Raw genomic sequence first — 21,214 nt, 5'->3', positions numbered from 1 at the left:
CCTATAGCTCTGTCACTTTCTGTAGCATAAGACGTGAGATGACTTGGCTCTTTTATTTTGTATGCTTTAGGAAGAACATTCTGGTACAACATGACAGTTCTTGTGAAAATGGATTTTAAGGAACTAATCAGAGTGGATTCTCACCTTCTGAATCATTCGCGCCTTTTGCACTCCATGGTATGTACAATCACGAACGCTCCCTTGTGTTGCTTGTTGCATCCGTATTTTTGTTAGTCAGTAAGCACCACTTGCTCCAGCCCAGGAGGGATCTCATGGTCCTCTGTGCTGGGCACAACCTTGCCAGCCAGTTGCTCCCCTTTGTTAAGCTGGATAATTTTTTTGGGCCCTAATTTATCCGTAATTGGTGAATGCCAGCTTCACCCTCAAGGAACTCAAATAATGTTGATTTATCAGCCTCTTTAGGAAATTTTTCAGGTCTCTTGCAAGGGCCGTTTAAAGACATTCTGAAATACAGGATTCTTTTTTCCCTGCTTAAGCATAACCTTGCTCCAGGTCTGTCTCCGTTCAGTTTTGGGTCTATGACCGTCTGGGTCTGGATTTCAAGACCTGCAAAGCATGATGTTTTCTGATAAGGAGTTTTGAGTTAAACCTTTCAAGAGATAACCTGATCTGCGGCACCAGGAGCTACATGCCAGGTGGACCCAGCATCACCAGAAGTCTCGCTGTGAAACTTCAGGATTATGGCAGGAGACTGTGTCTGGGTCAAGGGCATTCTGTTGTCGTTCTTGCCACAGAAGCAGCGTTCGGGAAGACAGCAGGGTGTTGCTTTTACTGTGGGACTGAGGCTCTGACTCATGCGTGGATTAGCAGCAGCATTGGCAACAACATGTTTACGGCCACACGACAGCAGCACGGTTGTGCCTCTCCTTGTCCCCAACAAGGCAGGTAGGAAGAGGCCAAGACAACCAAGAAGAACACAGCCCTAGCAGAGATGTGAGGCATGCTTCCCAAAAGGAGGGTCTGCAGGAAGAATAAGGCTCAGACAGAGGTGCTCACTGTGTCCTTTAAGGGGTATTTAGGAAATGGATTGGTGAGCTAGGACAAAGACCCTCCAGGCCATAAACTCAAAGCATTTCCCTAGTATATATCACTATACCATGGAGAACACCAGGCTTGGATGTGGCCTTTGAAAGGTACCCAAAAAAGCATTTCCCTACTTCCCTTCATTTTTATTTCTACTCCTCCCCAGCTTCCAGCTGGGAGTGCGCTGGTAGCAAAGGAAACCTTTCTCCCATCACCAACTAACGTTGATGGGCAGAAGAAAAGAAGATAGCAGTAGGATGGGGATGTTGCATGAATTTACTTCCTCCTACCTGAACTCACCCTTCTCATACCCTAAAAAAGTGAGAAACCCTGGTCTTGTTGCTGTATTGGTTTAAAGCAAGCTATGGCAAAGTCAAACACTCAAAAAAATATAAACTGAAGTTTTGCAGTGAGCTGCTTCTCAGAGGAATGTCTGCTCCACTGACTCCTAATGCTCAGCCCACCACCATATCCCTTCTCTGATCCCTGACTTGCAGTTGTGATGACTTGGTCAGTCCTGGGGTCTTTCTGTGGCTTTTAGTCCCAGCCTTCTTGCTCAGCCTATTGTTTTTCTTCCTTTTCTTTCTGTTCCCTTTGCCAGCAGTCGTTTTAGTTGATTAAAGTAAGAAGTGTTGGACAACTTTATTACAGATGCACTGTAATAGCTTGTCTGAAGCATATTTTGTCTATCAACATTTTGGTGTTTAAGCATTACAAGCCAAAGAGCCTTTTTCCGTATCTTCCTGGGCTGCATCCTCCTGCCTAAGCATTTGAAATCTGACATGCAGCTCCACGTCTCCCTTAGCTTGGCACTACCTTGCTGGAACTCTGTTGTGAAATGTGATGATAAGAAGAGCTCACCTTGCATAAATACAGACCTAAGTGTTGCTGCTTTGCTCTGCTTTCTGAATTGGTACTTTCTACATTCAGATTAAGATTATCATTGCATGGGTCACGCCTTATTGGCATACACTTGTGCTGATAAACGAATGAGATACCGAAGTGTTTGTCCCCCTGTTTTCCAGATTACTGGTGCATTACAGCCCTTGAATGCCTCTGTGCACCACATCCAGAGTAAGCGTGCAGAAGTCTATGCTGGGACGGTGGCCTCTCAGGTTCTCATCGGACTGCACCAGCCAGCTCCACTAGTGGAGGTTTCTTCTTCCTTGAAAGACATGGTGAAGCGTGCATATGAAGTGATTGACACAGAAGTGCAAGGTTAATTATTATAATCCTGTCATGGGGGGAAGATTTTTCAGAGAGTTTCATCCCTCTTCACTTGGAATTTTGTCTGTATGTCTATCAGTTTGCTTCCAAAAATACAGTGTAGTGAATCTTGTAAACTTTGCAAATATGGGCCTAGCCTATCGATTATAGGATGGAGAGTTGTAGCTAGCTAATAATTATTTTTGAGTTAGTAGTTTGGAGAGGAATACTCCCGCTTCCTTAATTAAATTTATTTTCTCCTCATAGCATAGCCCATCTTTATACGAGAAAGTAAAAGTGTTAAAATTTCTAGCAAAATCATTAGTTGCATTAAATAGGCTCTTAAAAGAAGCATTTTTAGGGGGAAGCAGATATACTCTGCTTTCATGTGTTACTTCCAGTAGCTCGCATGAAACAAAGAGTGTTTGTAGTCTGTTAATTAGTATAGCGTATTGTTGCCTACTTTTTAAATCTAAATATTTTAAAGGTAAATATTTATATGTATTTGGGTTAAATTATTTTAAGCTACTTATTACTGTATAGGAATCCAAACATTTTCACTCCTGAAATGTGTCCTTAAGCACTGTTGTCATCACTTCCATGTTTACTTCTGAAAACTCAGTCCAACTTTCCGTGAAATCACTGGGTAGATCTCCTTCCCCCTACTGCTGCTGTCTCTTAGGTGTGGATGACACCCTGGATCTGTAAGCAAGAGCTACCACTAACTGTCCTCTTATTCTAAAGAATTGGGGTAAAAAGTGACAGGGTTATAACTGAACAGGGACTAGTTTCAGGGAAGGGCACCTTTCTGATTTCATTGCACACATATAAACCCAGAATAGCTTCAGCAGAATTACTGGAGATTTACACTGAATTTTTCATATCCAGAGCCTGGCCTACACACATTGCAGATCAATCTTGACGCTGCTATCAATACCTGTGCAAGGTGTGTTCTTCTTCTTAGATGTCAATGAATGTTCCTATGCTGAATTTAACGCTTGTCCCGAGAAAAGCACTTGTGTAAATCTGGAGGGTTATTACAGCTGCGACCCTCAACATGAACATGCAGATGTCAACCCTCACCAGCTGAGCACAAGAAAAGAAGGTAAGAAACGTGGGTCTCACCTTGGGAAATACTGAGAATGCTTCTGCAGGACTTTGTGGTCTATCGCAGAGGTTACCAACCTACCTGCAAGGCAAAGATTTCTGGAGCATGCAGAGCCCCTTCTTCTCCCATTGGGAGAAGGTGCCACATAAACCAGTTGATAGCTGTTTCTGATTGAATACAGTGTATTTATTTCACAGTACCTGGCTGCTTCTCCTGGCTCTCCCTCAGCCGTCCCCACTCACCTGCCAAACCCTCTAGATTCAGACCCTGACTGCTTCTCAGAGCAAGTCACTTGGTGTCCGTACACCTCCACAGCCTCCTGGGGAAATTAGTAATGATTAGTGATGCTATTTGTACACCAAGTCTCCTTCCCGTTTGGACTGCGTGACTGCAGACAGGACTCAGTGGTTGTCTAATCCCATCCTGAGTGGCTGCACTGTCACTGAGTGTTCTGCTGGAGGCAGCTGGAGTTTGGCAGTGGGTGAAACAATAGGCTGATATGCTCAAAGATAATAAGATAAATAATTACTTGCAGATTCAATGCTTTAGTTAGAAAATGATTTTACAATTCTTTAATCTCAAAAATTAAGATAATGTGTCACTTTATGCTTTTGTGATATCATAATACATTTATTTTCATTTCTATTTGTATTACTTCTGTTGCTGCTTTTCAGCTGTAGGAAACATGAATGGTATTTTGAATTTGCTTTATTAGAAATACTTTAACTCTTTGATAATACTATTTTTCCCTAGGCATGGCAGCATCTACTCCCGGTTCGGAGTTGGATCTCATTAACACTAGCAATAGCTCTCAGTCTACAAGTAATTCAAGTCTCTTGTCCACGACTAACCAATCTACAGATGCTGTGTGCTGTAAGTAACCTGGGATTTGAATGAATATTGCCTTACTTTTAATTCAGCCACTCTTTGATCCTTTTTTCCTGAGGCTGGTTGAGTTACAGGAGGGTGTTCACAGAAGCCAGTAATAGTTTTGGAGTCAATCTCCACCTATGGAAATGGAAAGAGAGAGGATCCCTCAATGGGATGTTCAGATCAGGGGCTGTCATGCTGTGACCACTGGAGAAGCCCCACATCTATTCTCATAGCTGCTGAAGGGAACTGGCCTCCTGGAAGTGGAGGTGACCACGCTGGCTTCTTGAACCACTTGTGCCTGGTGAACCACTCAAGTGCAGGATCACAGGGCATGTACTGGATAATCCTCCAGTGCCAGAAGCATGTCAGCAAGGGCTGTGTGAGGCCACCATCACTCACTTGTCCTGGACCCAGCTCGCTACATGGCCTAGGCTTGTCCTGGAATGAGGTGTAGGAGGAACTGCTACCAACACCAGGAGCTCCTTCTGGCCACAGCCACTGGGATGTGGGCCTCTTGCTTTTGAGTCCATGAAGATGTCAGTGGGGGACATGAGTCAGGGACAGTGGCTGCAGCTACCCTACGCTGGAGACAAGCTTTGTGAATACTCTCCCTGCTGTACATGATAGCTGTCTGAGGGACTATAATGGGAACAAACCCCAGTAGGTTTGTCTTTATATGGGTGACTTCAGCCCTTTCAGGCGAGAGTTATCATAATCCTTTTAATGACATTTTTGTCTCGTGGGAGGAAATAGCTTTAAGTAGTCCTTTGCCTAGGTCAGAGAGACAGGCTGGATATTCTTCATCATCATCCACAATTTCTGATCCAAGCTGAAGCTAGAGAAATTAAACTGAAGTCCTTCTAGAGCAGGGGCAATATGTCTTTGGAGGCTTTTGGCAACCATATGATTCAGAGGCTTGGAAACAATTGTTCCTCTTGAAATAATTTAAGAAAACAACCCTTTTCCTCAGGCTAACCATTAGCATGAAAGAATTGAAGTTGTGGCAACAGCATGATGTGATCTCTTGGTTAGTGTGGCGGATGATGTTCATCTCACCTGACCCCAGCTGCCTACAGGAGAGGTGTCTAGTCTGTGCTCACCACCCAGGTGCTTTCTGTAGTTACTGGGTACAGACAGGCTCTGCTGGAGGGCAATTCATCCTACTCAATTTAGACATCTCTTCCTCCTTCAAGGAGAGGAATAACCTCTGAAGGGTCTTGTCTTTTCCCATTGACATGACAGTGACTGTGCTGCACTAGAGTGGCATAAATAGGTGAAATGCTGCCCTCCACTCTGCCCTCAGCCTGTAAAAGCTGAGGTCCGTGGGGTTTTTCCAGGCATAAATCAAGGCAGCCTTTGCCTGGAGAGGTGCATTTTGATGATCGAAGTGACAAGAGGCACAGCAGGTGTCAACATGTGTAGAGAACACAGATTCACTATTCCAGACTTATTTCTGTTGCTTGAACCTGTAGCTCACTGGCTGATTATTGGTGTTACTAGAGATTCAACACAAATAGGCATAGTAAAAGGAAATAAAAAGAGTAAGCACCCAAATAATCACTATGATGGGATAGTTCATGGATGAGGGTACCTGGTGCTGTGAGAAGGGCAGAATCTGTCCTGATGCATTGTAGAAAGGAGATGCTTTAAAGATGAAATGTTGCTTTTTTTCTGTGATGACTCTTCCTGGGACTGCAATAGATCCCTCTACAGTTAGAAACCACCGAATCTTCAGCATTACCAGCAACAGTTTTGAAATGTCTTGGCATGTCAGTTCTACTCTGAACCATACTTTCCAAGTCCAAGTGTTCAGGGGCAAAGACATTGTACAAAACCTGAAGACAGAGGAAATGAAAATGGACGTGTTTGGACTGGAAGCAGGTGTGAAGTATTCAGTATGGATCAGCTATGAAACCTGTGGAAAAACCATAATCTTCCATCAAAATGTTAAAACAGGTAAACAGCCACCTTAAAAAAATATATATTTTCTCCCTCTCTCTCTCCCCACCTCTCTCTTCCCCCACTCACTTGTAGCTCATCAATTATCCATTTGGTTACCCATGAACACCATTTCCCACCTCCTTCAGCACCCTTTTTCTCTTCTACCCCAGCATTTATGGAATCTGGATTATCAGGCAGCAGAGCTCTGGCCTTAGTTATCAAGTGGTGCTGGAGCGGAGTCAGGCTGTTACAGATATCAGGCTAAACTAGGTTACTTTTTTGTTGTTGTTGTTTGTGCCTGGCACTGCATTCTGCTGCTACCCATCTCCCATCAGGCCCCATTTCTCCTGGTTGATGTCTGTGGCCGTTGAGAAATACAGTCAACTGGTTTGTCAAGGGCTCAGCTGAGCTAACAAGGCTGCTCAGAGTAAGGCCAGATTCAGCTGAACATTTGTGAGTGACCAGGATTAAAGGGAATAACAAGGACCATGTAAAAAAGCTTGCAGAATACTTGGATAATTTTGTTCAATTTGCTAGTGATGCTAGCTCCCTGAGACTCTAGTGTGTTGATCAAACATAATTTTGCTTTTCCTTTATCCTTAAATCATTTCCTAAGCCTTCGTGCAAATAAAAAAAAACTACTCACATTTTCTTCAAAAAGCAGGCAGTGAACTATTTAATACTGGCCAGAGTGAGAATGCTGTTTATGCTTATCCATAAGAGCCTTCCCTTTGATCAAATGAGGGATGTCTCCAGTTTAGGTCAGAAGGAAATTATTCACTTTGTAGAAGGAAAGTAGGATGTCTAGTGGTTACGGAAACAGGGGACTGAACTTCAGAGCGAGAAGCTGGAGCCCTTGAGCAAAAGAAAAGGTTTCCAAAGATCAGTCCAAAGAGTAACAGCCTCAGATTGTTTATACAGTTCAAAGTGGTTAAGAGATTCCTTGGCTCTTGGTTTTGGCTCACGTGCTCTGTATGTTATCTGTCAGGGCTTACCAGACAGAGAAGTGGCATGCACTGGTTTTTGTTATTATTTTCAGTTTAAGAATATATTTATTACCCATGCTACCAAGATCAGGAAAAAAATTATAATTGTGACTGGTGGACCAGAGATGAGCTCATAGGTAATTCAACCCTGGATGTAACTTAAATGCAGACTTATGTAGGGTCAGGTCCACAAGGATATGTGTATACCCAGTTCTCATGCAGTTCTAATTAGGCACCTAAATATCTTTATGGACCTGATGTAAGTGTATAGGAAGCTTGGAGCAGAATATTTGCTCTGTTTTCTTGGTTTAATAGCAAACTTTCTCAGCCTTCTACCCCCCTTCTCTCTCCATCATCTGGGCACATCTGTGTTGACTGAATCCTTTCCCCTTCTGCTTTGTCACTGTCTGTTTAATTATTGTGTCCTACAGAGGCCAAGATATTCGGTGTTACTATGAGGATTCTCAACTACAACTTCACTGATGATTTCCATAACACCAGCAGCTCAGCATATGAAGAATTTTCAAGGCTGTTGCTTACAGAGGTAATGCTAAAATATCTGTGGGTTTTTTTTTTTTATTATTTAGAATTTATTTCATGTAATAGAGGATTTTGTGCCTGGCTGAAATATCTCTTGAAAAGTATCATACTATTTCCTATGACCTTTCTTTATAATTAAAACAAAATTCAACTGACTAAGCAGATCAAGCCCTTGGCCTTATTAGCAATGGAGCCAATGAGCATTTTCCCCTACAAAAGGGTAAAGTAATTAAAAATGCAGGCATGCAACAGGAACACCTTTCCTTGGATCTTTAGTTTGGCAATAAACTCACACTAAATTGACTTGAGGTTTTTTAATGGATTATTGAAATGACATTGCTGGTATTCATTTCAGCACTGCTTTCTCAATAAATGTCTGACTGCTCTCAAAGCTCTTTCTTCTTTAAGGAATAGTGACTGGGTCAAGTTTTCTCCTCCAGACCCATTCTTTGCATACACATATGTAACCATTGTCCATGCTCAGGTGTAATCAGCCATAAACAAAAATTAAGTCATGAAGTCTGTTACCAGCTCTCATCTTCCCCAATACAGGAGGTGTTTCAGATGCAGTGATCTCTTACGGGTTTTTGTACACAACAGGGCCCAACCAGAGGAACTGGGATTTCCATCCAAAACTAGACTTTCCTAAAACAAAGGATCACTCATGAACATATGTGAATATAAATCTGAGGAAAAAACCCTTCAAACAATAATTGAGCTATACTTTCAAAGGCGGTGCCCAAGAGGCATCTGCTCATGAGAAATTGCAAGTTCAACCTCCCGACATGGTTTTATTTCGCATACCTGCAAATTTTCACTTTTGTTGTGCAGGAAGATTTTTGTGAGTGAGTCTCCTCTGAGACTAATGCAGACCTAATTGTCATCATGGGGTTGGGAAGGAAAAAGAGTGTTGCCCAGCTGTGTTGCTTCTGCCTCCTTGGGTGTTTGGAAGCACAATATCCCCTCTCACTTCCTCTCTCCTCTTTTTTTTTTGCCTCCCTGCCCTGATGTGAACTTAGACCAATTAAACAGCTTGTTTGTAGGAATTTTTTTGAGTAAACTCTGGCTGAATGGGAACAAAGGTATGTTGATTTATGGCTCTGCATTGCATGCTCAAAGGCATGCTTTGAGGTGAATGTAGGAACAAAAGATTCAACATGCCTTCTAGAGGAGTAAGGTAAAACTGCCAACTCCTGCACAGCTCAAATATTGACAGCAATATGCCAGCTTTAACATTTAGAGTAGCAGCATTTGTTCAACTGATGTGTCTACTTACCAGATTGGTAATCAAACATGGTATAATTGTGATATTGCCTTGAAGCTGAGCTGTTTCAAACACATTTTTTTGAGGTTATCCACCCCCATTTTTCTTGTGTCTCATCCTGAGATTTGTCACTGGATTCAGCTGCAGGCTGAGCTTGGACTGTTGAATTTCAAATAATCACTGGCAGCTAAAGCTATGCCCATACTGGTAAATGAAACATTTCCCAAATAATTCTCTGGCACTGACACCAATTGGCACAAACCAGCTTGCATTCGTGCAGTTGAGTCTTCCAAAGTATGGTGGTCACATTCAGACTGACTGTTTGGTCTGGCCCCTGGCTGATGCTAAGTGTCAAACTCTGCCTGTGGAACTGCTAGCTGGTGGCAGCCAAAAATCAGCCAGAATCTGCTCCAGCGACAGTGGAGACAACCAAGTTCCAGTGCCTGGGAGCACAAAGGTGAATATACAGGAGGCTTGGGATGAAAAGCTTATGTGACATACAGAGCTGACATCAAGGGTCTGAAGTATGCAAACTTACCAGGCCAGTTCTGCTGTGAGGCAGGCAAACAAGGGCAGAAGGAATTCTGTTCCCTTGAGCCAAAATGAAGTTTGGTTTGTAAGACCAGTGGTCAGATGGGTATCATTTTTGAGGGTACCTATGTGCACCAAAGAGACTTGCACATCTTTGTGCCTCAATAATCTCTGAAAAGTAAGATTTCTGAAACACTTTGAAATTTTTCTTTTTGCAACATTTTTTATGTTGTACCTATCATAGAATCACAGAATCATAGAATTATTTAGGTTGGAAAAGACCTTTTAGCTCATCAAGTCCAGTCGTTAACCTAACACCACTAAACTGTGTCCCTAAGCACCACATCTATGTGCCTTTGAAATACCACTTCCCTGGGCAGCCTGTTCCATGCTATATAAATCTAAATTCTACCACCATAGTTCAGTTTTAAAAGGAGATTTTTCTGTTGGGTTCCTAATTGTCAATGCTTCTCTCCCTTTGCTCAGCTTGAAAATTCATTTCCACCCAGCATTTCTGCTTTATATGTATCTGGGAAACTCAAAGTGCAGATTGAATCCCTGGAAGCCGGAAGCGTCATTGTGAGGCTCAGAATCACTGTGCAGGATCCCGAGTTTCCAGTTGATGTCTCCACATTTGCCCCAATGATTTCTTACCTGCACAATGGTTCTGTGCTTTTGGTGGATCAGCAAAACACTGAAGTAGAAGGTAATTTTTTTAACTTTTAGTTGTTTCCAAACAGTGGAACAGGCTTTGTATTTTGATCATGCACATTATCACCAGCGTTCTTCAAGAAAAGTACTTTACAGAGAGACAAAGTATGTGGTTTGTTGGAGGAAAAACCACGACATGAGAACTCCTCCATCGGCTTTTATCTGTAAACCCAGAAGGGGTCAGAAAAAGAAGTATTGGCCATCCCCAGGTACCTGCAGGCACTGCTTCCTTCCACTGTATTTAAGGAGGAGTGGAACCCTTGGTTTCCATATTAATTTCCACCCTCTCCTTTTTGTGAGCAGTTGGAAGTTTGCTGCATCTTTCTCACAGTGAATTGTGGATAAGATTTATGGAGAAGATTTGTAGCCTTTAGATATTAAGAGATATGTCCTCTAGACAGTTTTGTGTTTCAAGGCTGTGGGGCTGTATGTGGGTTTAAGGAGAGAAATCTAACATCTTCACTATAGAAATCCAGCCAGAGAAATTCCCAAATGTCCTCTCAGTGAATAGGACTAAAGAAACATGCTTGGAATTTATGTTAAACTAGGCATTTGTTTGATCTTTAGTAATCACCATTTTTATCTTCAAAGGGCTGAGTTCTGGCTTCAGGTTTCCCAGCTGGCAGAGCCAGCCAGACTTCAGAGAGTTGCCAAAGCCAACGAGAATGGGTTATTCTTCTGCCCCAGTGTACTGAGCCCTTAAAGCTTATTTACTGTGATCAGGAAAAGTTCCCTCTGGAGTTGCAGAACATATGGAGGTTAAGGCGAACAGGACAGATTAAACAGAAAGACAAATTGTGCTTGAAGCCTACAGATACCAGAGTGGTAGCTGATACTGAATTGCAAGATGCTGATGTGTGCCAAAATACTTTACAACCATTATTGATCCTGGGACCGAAAGAGTGGGGAGGAAGGAGGGAATAGCTCAGGACTGTTACTGTAATTGCAGAAAGGCAGGTGGCTTCCAGTAGCACCGCTCTCAGCCAGGAGCACGGCCAGCTCCTCCGCTCCTCCTTAGGGGGAGAGAAAACAGGTCTATCTCTGAGCTCTGCCCAAAGAAGCATTTGTTTGACATGAGTTTCCTAAAGTCAAATATGGAAAATAAGGCAAAGGAGTGCAGCACATGAAGAAAAGATTTGTATAGTAGGTTCTATCGCTTCCCAATCCTTGAGAGCCCTGGGATGTGCCCAGTAAGCCTGCACAGCTCCTCTTGCACCAGTGGAGCAATGCCACCTGGATCCTCCGTGGAGCCTGGCCACCAAAAGGCTGTGTGCTTGGTTTAGTAACGGTGGCAGAGCAGGGGATTCAACTTTGAAACAACAACAATGAGAAGTCAGAAGTGATAGCACAACTGAAGGGAGTGGAGCAATTGCATCTCTCCTTGAGGACTCATAAATTAGTAAGTTTACTGCTATGATGAATAGTGACACCAAAATGTCTGTCTGTTGAGTGAGGCCAGGTTAGAAAAGAGAAAGGGTCATGTGATGAGTCAGGTCCAAGATCCATGTAGCACAATATCACGTCCTTAGTAGTAGCCAGGAGCCAATTCCGGGAGAAGCGTAAGAATATAGCAAGTGTAGACAATGCCTTGCTGATACTCTCTTAGCCACCAACTGTTTTCTGCTCCAGGATTCCCTGAATCCAAAGTGATTTCTTTGGGTTTCTCCTCCATTAATTTTCAAGTTCAGCTTAGAACTGCAGGTTGCCCGTGAAGTCATGCAAATCTTAAACATCTTCAACATCATTAGGCAAGGAGTTTCAGATTTTTACCCATTGCATGTACCTCTTACAGGTATAATGGATAATCAGAGCGAACACAACAGTGTTTTATTTTTATAATTCTTGGAGCAGGATTGTTGGTTGAGGTGTGTGTGTGGGGAAGGCATTTGCCAAATGCGAAAGGCCAGAGAGATGCCAAGGGTGCTGAAAGAGAGCACAGAGCAAGCACACCTTGGCTGAGATGTAATGGTTATTGTACAAAAAAGCGCGGTGTGTGTGTGTATGTGCATGAGTGCATGTACTAGCACCGGTGAGCGCTGAGAAAAGAACATAAATGTTTTGGCCTGATGCGTGATTGAATGTGGCCATCAGAGGTGAAGGAATTTGCTTGAAAAGCCGTGCTAAGTGATGAGAAAGGAAACCCTCAGAGACAATGGAGCCAGTGAATGTAAGTTATTTGGCAATTAGCACGAGAGCATCTCTCAGATGGTGCTTGAAGCCATCAAGAGTCACAATTACCTCACAGCAGAATAAGGCATTAGTGAGAACACATTCATTGCTGGTGCTTTGATCAATCCCACATATTTCTGTATTCCCTCTAAGTGGCTTAGGCTGTAATGTAATAGGCAGATGCTGACCACAGGCACATGAAATTGCCTAATGGAAACAATCGTGGACACAACAATTATCTAATGAAGAAGAAAGGAAAAACAATGGCTATATTAGCTGGAAGGAAATAAAAGGGGAAGGCTGCCTGCAAGCAGAAAGATGAACACATGTATGTGCCTGCACGCACCGGCTCTGCGCTGTTTCTAGAATGGCACTTTCCTTTGTTTCAGATAAATAATCACAGTGATTAATCTCTGCAAACTTTCAGAACAAACACTTATGATCATACATTATTCAAAACAATTTTCTAGCCTCTGATCAGAATTGTTTTTCCCAAGACTCAGTTTCAGCCTGGTTTTCTGCCCTCCCTCGCTGTGGCCCTGAGGCAGCGAAGGTGCACAAGGGAGTGCACACAGGGAGCGCTCACACGGGATTCTCTGAGATTATTCACGTCCAAAACATGAACTCGAACTTTGCGTATTTGCTGGAACAGGGTGCGAATAATGTAAGACTCCAGATCTAAGTCCCTCAAGAATGAAGGGACTCGGCAATAAAATAGCTCCGTAACTCCATGAAAGAAGCATCTCTAACTGATTCAGAGCAGCTGAAATTGGACTATGTCTAAAGGAACACCTTTAGAGCATATTCATGCCCTGATGAACCAGAAAGAAGGTCACAGTTTTATAGTATTACCTGTGAGAAGAAATCTTTTATAAAGAGTTTTTCCCTTTAGCACTTCCTCTGTTAAGAACTGAAGAGAGCTTGTCATGGGAGTTACTTGTATTTACTTTTTATTTGAAGCAGAAAATTATTTGGATTGAGTCTCTTATATCCTATCTAGTGGTAGCTTGTGGTAACAGATCTATTCGTTACCTGATGTATCTGTAAGTACTGTATGCACCACTTGGTATAATGTATGCTTTTGATATAGCTCTGGTACAAACCTACAATATTTTTTCACTTCAAACAAATGTTTACTTCTAAAAAAAAATGAAAAAAGTCTTTACCTGGAGAAAATATTTTTCAGAGTACGAGGACAAAGGTTGATTTTTATGTGAGAGAATAACAATGTAGATAGTGTTCTGCATCACTCAGAGTTGGCTGTCAGGTGAACAATGAGAAAGGAAGATTACGTTCATAAATTCAAGAACTGAAAAAAGGACTACTTTATGATTATTTCTAGCTTAACGCAGCCAGAAGGGAGGCTGTCTGACCAATGTTCTGGTTTTGGTCTTACAGACTGGGATGAATGTGCTTCTCACACTGAGAATGACTGCTCTGCATTTGCAGAGTGTATCAATGTGATGGGCTCATACCTCTGCAGATGCAAGACAACCATGGATACCAATCCATCCCGACCTGGAAGAAACTGTGAAGGTGAGTAAAAGACTAGCATGTAGTTTCCCTTTGCCATGAAATGTTCGAAAAAGTTGTGTTTTCCTACCTCTGCTTTTATTGTAACTGTACGGCACACAACGTGTATATAGATGCACCTTTGCAGTATCTGGTTGAAGGAGTACATACAATTTGTCTCTGAACATTAAGGTGAACCTTATGTATGTCTTCAGATGAAATCTCTCTGAGATCCTCCATGATTAGCCTAATAACTGACTGCTGAGCAACATGAGGAGTACTTTTTCCTCTTTTGGCATGTCTGCAGCTGATTTTCTCCCACTGTGATGATCCATGCCCTCTCATACAGAAGAGGAGACCCAGGAATCAAATCTGCTTCTTTCACTAGGCACAAATCAGATTCAACACTGTAAAAATCAAGTATGCTACAAGGCGTTAATGAAATATCCAAGATCTGTTTCTGTAATATTACATGTGGTTGAGTGGTCTCAACCTCATTTTCAGGTCAGACCTGGCATGCTCTGATGCCTTCTCTGTCCAGTGTGAGGTCCCATTTCAATGTGCATTTGTTGTGTTGCAGGTGAGATTGTGGACCCTCTCACTGAAACGATGGCTCCTGAAGTAGCAAACAGCACACAGTTTGCTCCTGAAGAAGTAAGCTCTGCAGGCCCCGCTTCCCCTGCCACCACCGAGATGGTGGCTGCTGTAGGCTCCGAGACAAGCACTGCCCTACACCTCCCTGCTGCACTGCCCCTGGGTGATGAGCAAGCGCCCCATGGTCATTCTCCCACCAGCACTCCTTGGAGAAAAGGCCTGGTACCACACATGCGCTATGGCAGGAGCAACAGCCCCACAGCCACAGGGGTCACCAACAGTGAGGAACTGGCTGGGAGCACAGAGCAGCGGGTGGCCACAAGTCTGTCTCAGCCAAGCTCCGTGGCAGAAGCTTACCCCTGTGCACCTCAGCAAGCGACCGCTCTCACAAATGTGCCCATGGGCACAACCGGGCAAGAACGACTCAGTTTGCCTTTGCTGGAGTTTTCAGATCAGACAGCCTCTGCTACTACCAGCAGTCAGACAGCTTTTGGTGTGCCTCAAACCAGCTCTCAAGATGGTCCTGGTACAGCTCTGCCGGCCACGGGGGAGGCTGCTTTTCCCACCCTCAACACCACTCTTGGAGCACATGTGGAGATGGGAAGAGAGGACAGCTCTTGGTCTGAGAAATACTCTGGAGCCCTGGGGTCACCAGATTTGCCAGGCACCTCTCCAGCTCCCAGCCTGATGCCAAGCCCAGTCATGAACACCAGTGAGTGTGCATTTGGTGTGGATTGGCACATGTGGCAATTTGGCTGCATAAAACCTCACTCAGAGTCAGGAAAGATGCAGAGTTAGAATCAGTGGTCTGGGATGGAGGTGTCTGAAACTAGTTTTTCTATGTCAAAATTATTTTCTTGCAGGATTGTGCCAATCTAATCTTTTTTTCTAAATCAGCATGTGAAAATAATTTCTATTTCTGCTAATTTGGCAGTTAGTTTTGTCGATGTTACATTTCTTCATCTCAAAGCAGATGAAGCAAATTATACAGTGCATTGAGCATGGCTCAGGAAAATGTATAATCATAGAATCATAGGATAGTTTGGGTTGGAAAGGACCTTCAAAGCTCATCTAGTCCAACCCCCTGCCATGAGCAGGGACATCTTCAACTAGATCAGGTTGCTCAGAGCCCCGTCCAGCCTGGCCTGGAATGTCTCCAGGGATGGGGCATCTACCACCTCTCTGGGCAACCTGGGCCAGTGTTTTACCGCCCTCATGGTGAAAAATTTCTTCCTCATGTCTAGCCTGAATCTCCCCACCTTTAGTTTGAAACCATTACCCCTTGTCACAACAGGCCCTGCTAAAAAGTCTGTCCCCATCTTTATATAGGCCTCTTTTAAGTACTGAAAGGCTGCAATAAGGTCTCAGCAAAGCCTTCTCTTCTCCAGGATGAACAACCCCAACTCTCTCAGCTTGTCCTTATAGCAGGTGTGTTCCATCCCTTTGGTCATTTTTGTGGCCCTTGTCCTTTTCCAACCCATTTTGTTTTCTCCTGGATGCTCTGGTGCCAGCGTACTGCAGCAGCAGCCACCCATAGTGTTACCTGAGAGACCCAGGAAGGCAAACAACCTGCTTCCTATTCACCTTAGTGAAGGATGGATTAGACAGAGCCCCACATATCCCTTGTGGGGCAGGAGCTGCGTGGAAACCCGTGAGCCACTTTTTCAGGTGTGGTAATTGAGAGTAACTAGACTGGCAGGGAGGGATTAATCTGTTTGGGTTTGGGCAGATGTGCTGCAGCTAATTAGGCGATTTTTCTGTTGATTGGATCTGAATCGTGTTTCAAAATTAGAGTCAGATTTGGTCTTTAAATTATGGTTTTGTTTTGGATAAGAATGTTGCCATCTCTGTCCATCACTTTTTTTTTTTCCTTTAGTGTGTTCGTTAGTGATACGTATTTCAGGGATTTTTTTCTGCTTGTGTTTATTCTTTCTCTCATGCTCTCCATATCTCTCTGATCCCAAACCACACTCCTCTCTGCTCTTTTCTCTTCCCCTCCTCTACAGTCTCCTGTTCCTAGGGGTCTCCACTGGTCCAGCCCCACTTCTGGTTCTCCCTCATTCCTTCCTCCCTGGAAAACCTCCTTTTCAGCCACCAGCTCTGCTGCTTCTCCAGCCTCTCTTGTACCACCAGTCCTGCTCACCAGTGCCACAGCGTCCACTGCTCTGGTCCTGCTAAGCTCTGGGCAGCCGTGCTGATGCCTCTGCTCTGCTTCTGTCTTCTCTCTTCTTCGTGTTGTATCCTTCTCTCTGCCTGGCATTGGTGAGACGTGGGAAGAGAGCTGGTTTGGTACCTTGGTGTCTACATTGAGGAATCAAATCATTTTGGACTGAACAGCGTGTTAACATTGGAAAGTTCCATCTACTGCTTTGCTTTGTGTTCCCCCTGCCCCCTTTCAATGTAAGGAAGCATAAAAAAAGTGAGAGTGTTTTTTTTTTTAAATGAAAACAAAAAATGTTCACCAAAAAAAAATCAAAATAGCTAATTTAAACTGACAAAAACAAAGGTCATTTTCTTCCAGACGGAAAACAAGTTAAAGAATTCTAGACACGGGTTTATAAAAACTTGGTTTGTTTTCCTGATGAATCAAATATTCAGCCAAATGTTTTTGCTGGGAAAGGAGCCTGTGAAGGGGTTATTTTGGGGAACAAGAGGAAGAGCCGCCAGAGTGGTATCTCACCAGCCTGGGACGGGAGAGGGCAAAAATCCATGTTTGGTGAAGCTGAATATAGAGCTCCTCCTTGTGGCAACACCTCTCACCTGGAGGGTCAACTTCAGCCAACTCTTCATAGGCTGTCCTGTCTTCTAAATACCAACTATTTTCATTCTAAAATTGTTCAGAATAGTTTCCTCTCTCACCACCAGATAACTGAATTTAGTTTATCTCCCTAAGACCTATGTTCACATGACAGGATGAGCCATAGAAAAAAGAAAGCCCCAAACCTTTGATCTGACCAGTGGTGGTGAGGGTTCCTTTGGAATCAGAAGTATGCTGGGGTAAAGTAAGCCCGCTTTGGTGGCTTGCTTTAAGCAGGCATGACTTCCTCCTCCACCCTGCAAAACTTTACTTGATGACTATTTCTTTTCCTCTAGTACCTGTCCCAGCTCAAAGGATTGTTGTCCCCAGTGTGACTAGAACCAGCTTTGACATAATGTGGTCCACACAGTTTATGCAGGGCCTTGCTTTTCAATTCTTGGTACTTGATAAGAAGCAGCTAATATGGGCAACCAAAATTCAGTATAGGAGTCTGACAGTCTCAGAGCTGGAACCTGGTGCCTTATATACTGCTGAAATTGAGACAGATGTGTGTAGGGAGGAAAACAGTCTCTTGCAGACAGAGCCAGCAGATATAAAACCTACAGGATGTCTATACCCTTTTTGAGAGGCATCCAGGGGCCAGATGGGGCAGACAAAGGTGCTGGATGCCTGTGTTTAGGCATCTGGGGTTTTGGCTACACTGCAGCCTTCTGCCGTTGATGCATACCCCATGTGGCCAGGCATGCCAGTGACTGTCACACACTTGTCCATGCACTGTAGTCCACAGAGCATGCATTTAAGTTGTCTTTTTCTTACTTTGCAGCTGTCCAGAAACTTAGTGGCATGGTGCGGATAACAAATGTGAAATACTCTCCAGGCTTTAGCAATACAAGCAGCGAGGAATACCAAACCTTTGTACAGCTCTTTGTCAATGAAGTAAGTATCTAAGAAGGATGTGACCTGTTACCAATGTCAGTGAAACCACGTGTACCACCTTTTTCCCATGAAGGCTGTATGACACATCTGCCCCCCCTGACACACCTGTAAGGTCTGAGTTCCCCTGACCATCTGAGACTGCAGGATGAGCATGCAACTGTGTTTAAGAATGAGATCAGGATTTGGGAATTCTCTGGTGCTTCCATTTCCTCTGCTTCTCAAACCCAGTTATACTGACTTACTGATTTCCTCCAGGGGTGTGGTGAAAATTTAATGGATATTTGCAAAGTGCTCTGATATCCTTGCCCTGCACAGTGTATATTAATGAACTATATAAGTGTTATTACCCTTTGTCATAGTACCTTAAGGCTGACATTTCTGGAAAAGGAGTGGTTTCTTGTTAAGTCCCCTTTGCCCACACTTCTAATTAGAGCACAGGATATCAAAGTGCACTGTGATATCAGCTGCGCCTTTAATGCTCTCGTAATTCCCAGGCATTGCCTTTGACAGTATCAGTCGCCTAATTTCTTAGTGAATTTATCAGAAGTTTGCTCCTGCTGGGGTTTACTCAAACACACCTGTGCTTGGAAAACCTCTGGTTATGCTGAGCTGCTTTATTGCCTTCCTTATCTCCCCTTAACTGTCTGTGTCTTTAGAAGCCTTGATAACTGTGATGATAAATCCACCTCTGACAATCATATGAATTTTCAAATCCTGCAGAAGCCTCCCCAGGCTCTCACTGTGCACAGAGTTACGACCTGTCACTGCAGTGCAGCTGTCTGCAGTGGGTGACAGCGGCGAGTGTTCGGGCTGAGGCCAGGCCAGCGAGGGGTTAGAGACAGCTGCAAGGAGGGAAAAGCACCATCCACCTAGCTGTGCGTGACGTTTTCTGGGATATCAAATAAGTTTCCCACTGGTCATTTCCGGTTTGCACCTTTCTGGATGTGTTGTCGGAACACAGCTTTCTCGGAGTTGTTTCGACCCCAAGCTGTCACATCAGAAAAACAGCCACAAAATCAGAATGACGTGATTAGCAAAGTGAAAGGGGAGCAATTCTTCACTGGCCTCGCTCTCATTCAGCGTCACTCTCTGCCCAAGGCTATTTTGGAATAGCATTGTATTTAAATGGACTAAAATAAATATATTTTCTTCATGGGCTATTCAGTCAGATACATTAATCCAGAAAATCATTGATACAAATGTATTTTGGTGTCAGTTTTACCCATTTCTGAAAGTTTCAGACAGAAAATGATCACTCGTGATTATAAGGAACTAGGTCCTTTTTCCAGCTCATCGGTTTCTGTGGATCAGCTGGTGAGATGTGTTAGTGTTGATTCCATCTGCCTCTGAGCCACTGTATGTAGGCTATAGTATCATAGCTACTGTATATGGCAAAATATGTTGCGAGTGTTTTATTAAAAATGTTGTGTTTTTAGATGCCAAAGAAAAAGAAGTTTAGGAAAACCAAAAGACCTGCATATTTTCTTTTCAGGTTATAAGGGTCAGAAATAAGTGAGGAAAGTTTAATGGGCTTTAAAATAACTATCAGGTTCCAGTTAAATAAACTTTGCCAGAGGTTTTTGTTTTGGTTTGGTTTGTTTGGTTGTTTGGGTTTTGGTTTGTTTTTGTTTTTGTTTTTAACCTCTTTGGAGTCACCATCTACCATTCAGAACATTTATAAATCCTAATCTGTATGATGTTCTTTAGCTTAGAGCTGCCCCAGCACTTAAGTGCCATGTGGTTAAATTGGCAGCACTTTAAATAAACTTTAAACTTTAAATAATGTGTAGATGAGAATGAGGTAAAAGCATGATGTGATAACTTGCACTGTTATTGTCCAGGCTAGTTTCACCATCCTTCTAGTAATGCAACTAAAAAATGACACAGCTAAGGGAAAGAGAGTATTTTAGTCTTCCTGGGTTTTGCTGAACTTGTCTTTTGCAACAGCCGAGAAGAATATCATGACATCTAGGGTTTGTCCTCAGAAAAATGAATCAGGAAAACAAAAGGTTTGAATTGAAAATGTATTCACTGAGGTGCATTTAATTCCTGAGCGGAACAGGTTGTCTTGAATTCAGATACCTTAAATACTGATTGACAAAAAGTGTAAACATAATATATGATATTGTCTTATCAAGGTGACCCCCTCATTTGGAAGTGACATAGACTTTGTTTGATGTAGCTTAACACACTTAAAATGACTGCAATTAAAGCTATCTGAATGTGGAATGAATGTTGATACAGGGATTAAGGCAGTTTCATTATTTCAGTGCGATTTCACTCCTTTGTTAACTTGAGTTTATTCCCAATTTTGGGCATCCTTACAGTTGCTGGTGATGGTGTCTGAGCAGATGTGTGCTTTAGTACGTTCTCTCTGAAGGTGTGGCCAAAGCACAGGCAGTGGGGAGGGGTTTTTTTTCTCTTTGAGTGCAAAACAGGCCTAATGCATGGTTCTGTTCAAATTAATGTGCCTTTCACTTACCTGTTTCCAGTTCCCAGACTGCCAATGCATTCCCTGCTCTGCCAGCCATGCAGGCTTCTGGGCAAGTACCCATAATAACTCCAAAGAGTTGCTGAGGTTTTGCCTGGAACCTATGGATGGGTTGTCCCAGAAAAGCCACCAAACATGCCACATTCACCCATGGGCTGAGCCTGGCTGCCTGAACCTGCAACTTTTCTTTTGCTTGAAAAACCTATTGGCCTTTTCCATCCCAATAAATGAGTTTTAATGTGGCTTCCATCTAACCCCGAACTTGAACTTTATCTGCCTCCTGTTTTTCTTGCCTGAGCAAGGGACATTCCCTTCCCTTGATCCCGGTGTTAACTTTGCTCTTGTTCTCCCCCTTTCTTGTGACCCTTCTTCTGGCACATCGTTTTCTCCCGGTCTGGCATTGCTAGTGTTTCCTTTGTATGCTACAGAAATTGTAGATACAGTGATGGATCCCAAGATAATTTATTTGTCTAGTAAGAAAACCTCATACTCAAGGGTAATATATATTGAATAGCTGCTTCTAAAAAGTTTGCTCTTTTTTTCCCTTTTT

At 43.2% G+C, this 21,214-nt stretch overlaps 1 protein-coding gene across 3 annotated transcripts in view; it reads left to right on the top strand.

Annotated features, from left to right (window-relative positions):
- The window catches only part of UMODL1 (uromodulin like 1), a 76,290-nt gene that overhangs the window by 35,349 nt on the left and 19,727 nt on the right, over nt 1–21,214 (top strand). For all 3 annotated transcript variants that reach the window (XM_065658544.1, XM_065658545.1, XM_065658543.1), the window contains 10 exons: nt 71–177; nt 2,070–2,262; nt 3,215–3,355; nt 4,112–4,231; nt 5,933–6,187; nt 7,590–7,702; nt 9,980–10,199; nt 13,772–13,909; nt 14,466–15,191; nt 18,061–18,173. In XM_065658544.1, the coding sequence (XP_065514616.1) occupies nt 71–177; nt 2,070–2,262; nt 3,215–3,355; nt 4,112–4,231; nt 5,933–6,187; nt 7,590–7,702; nt 9,980–10,199; nt 13,772–13,909; nt 14,466–15,191; nt 18,061–18,173 (2,126 nt within the window). The remainder of the gene's footprint in view (nt 1–70; nt 178–2,069; nt 2,263–3,214; nt 3,356–4,111; nt 4,232–5,932; nt 6,188–7,589; nt 7,703–9,979; nt 10,200–13,771; nt 13,910–14,465; nt 15,192–18,060; nt 18,174–21,214) is intronic.

Source organism: Caloenas nicobarica, chromosome 1 (genome assembly GCF_036013445.1).
Source record: "Caloenas nicobarica isolate bCalNic1 chromosome 1, bCalNic1.hap1, whole genome shotgun sequence".
In the NCBI taxonomy this organism is placed as follows: domain Eukaryota; kingdom Metazoa; phylum Chordata; class Aves; order Columbiformes; family Columbidae; genus Caloenas; species Caloenas nicobarica.
Note: the sequence above shows the minus strand (reverse complement) of the source record. Positions and strands in the feature narration are given on the sequence as shown.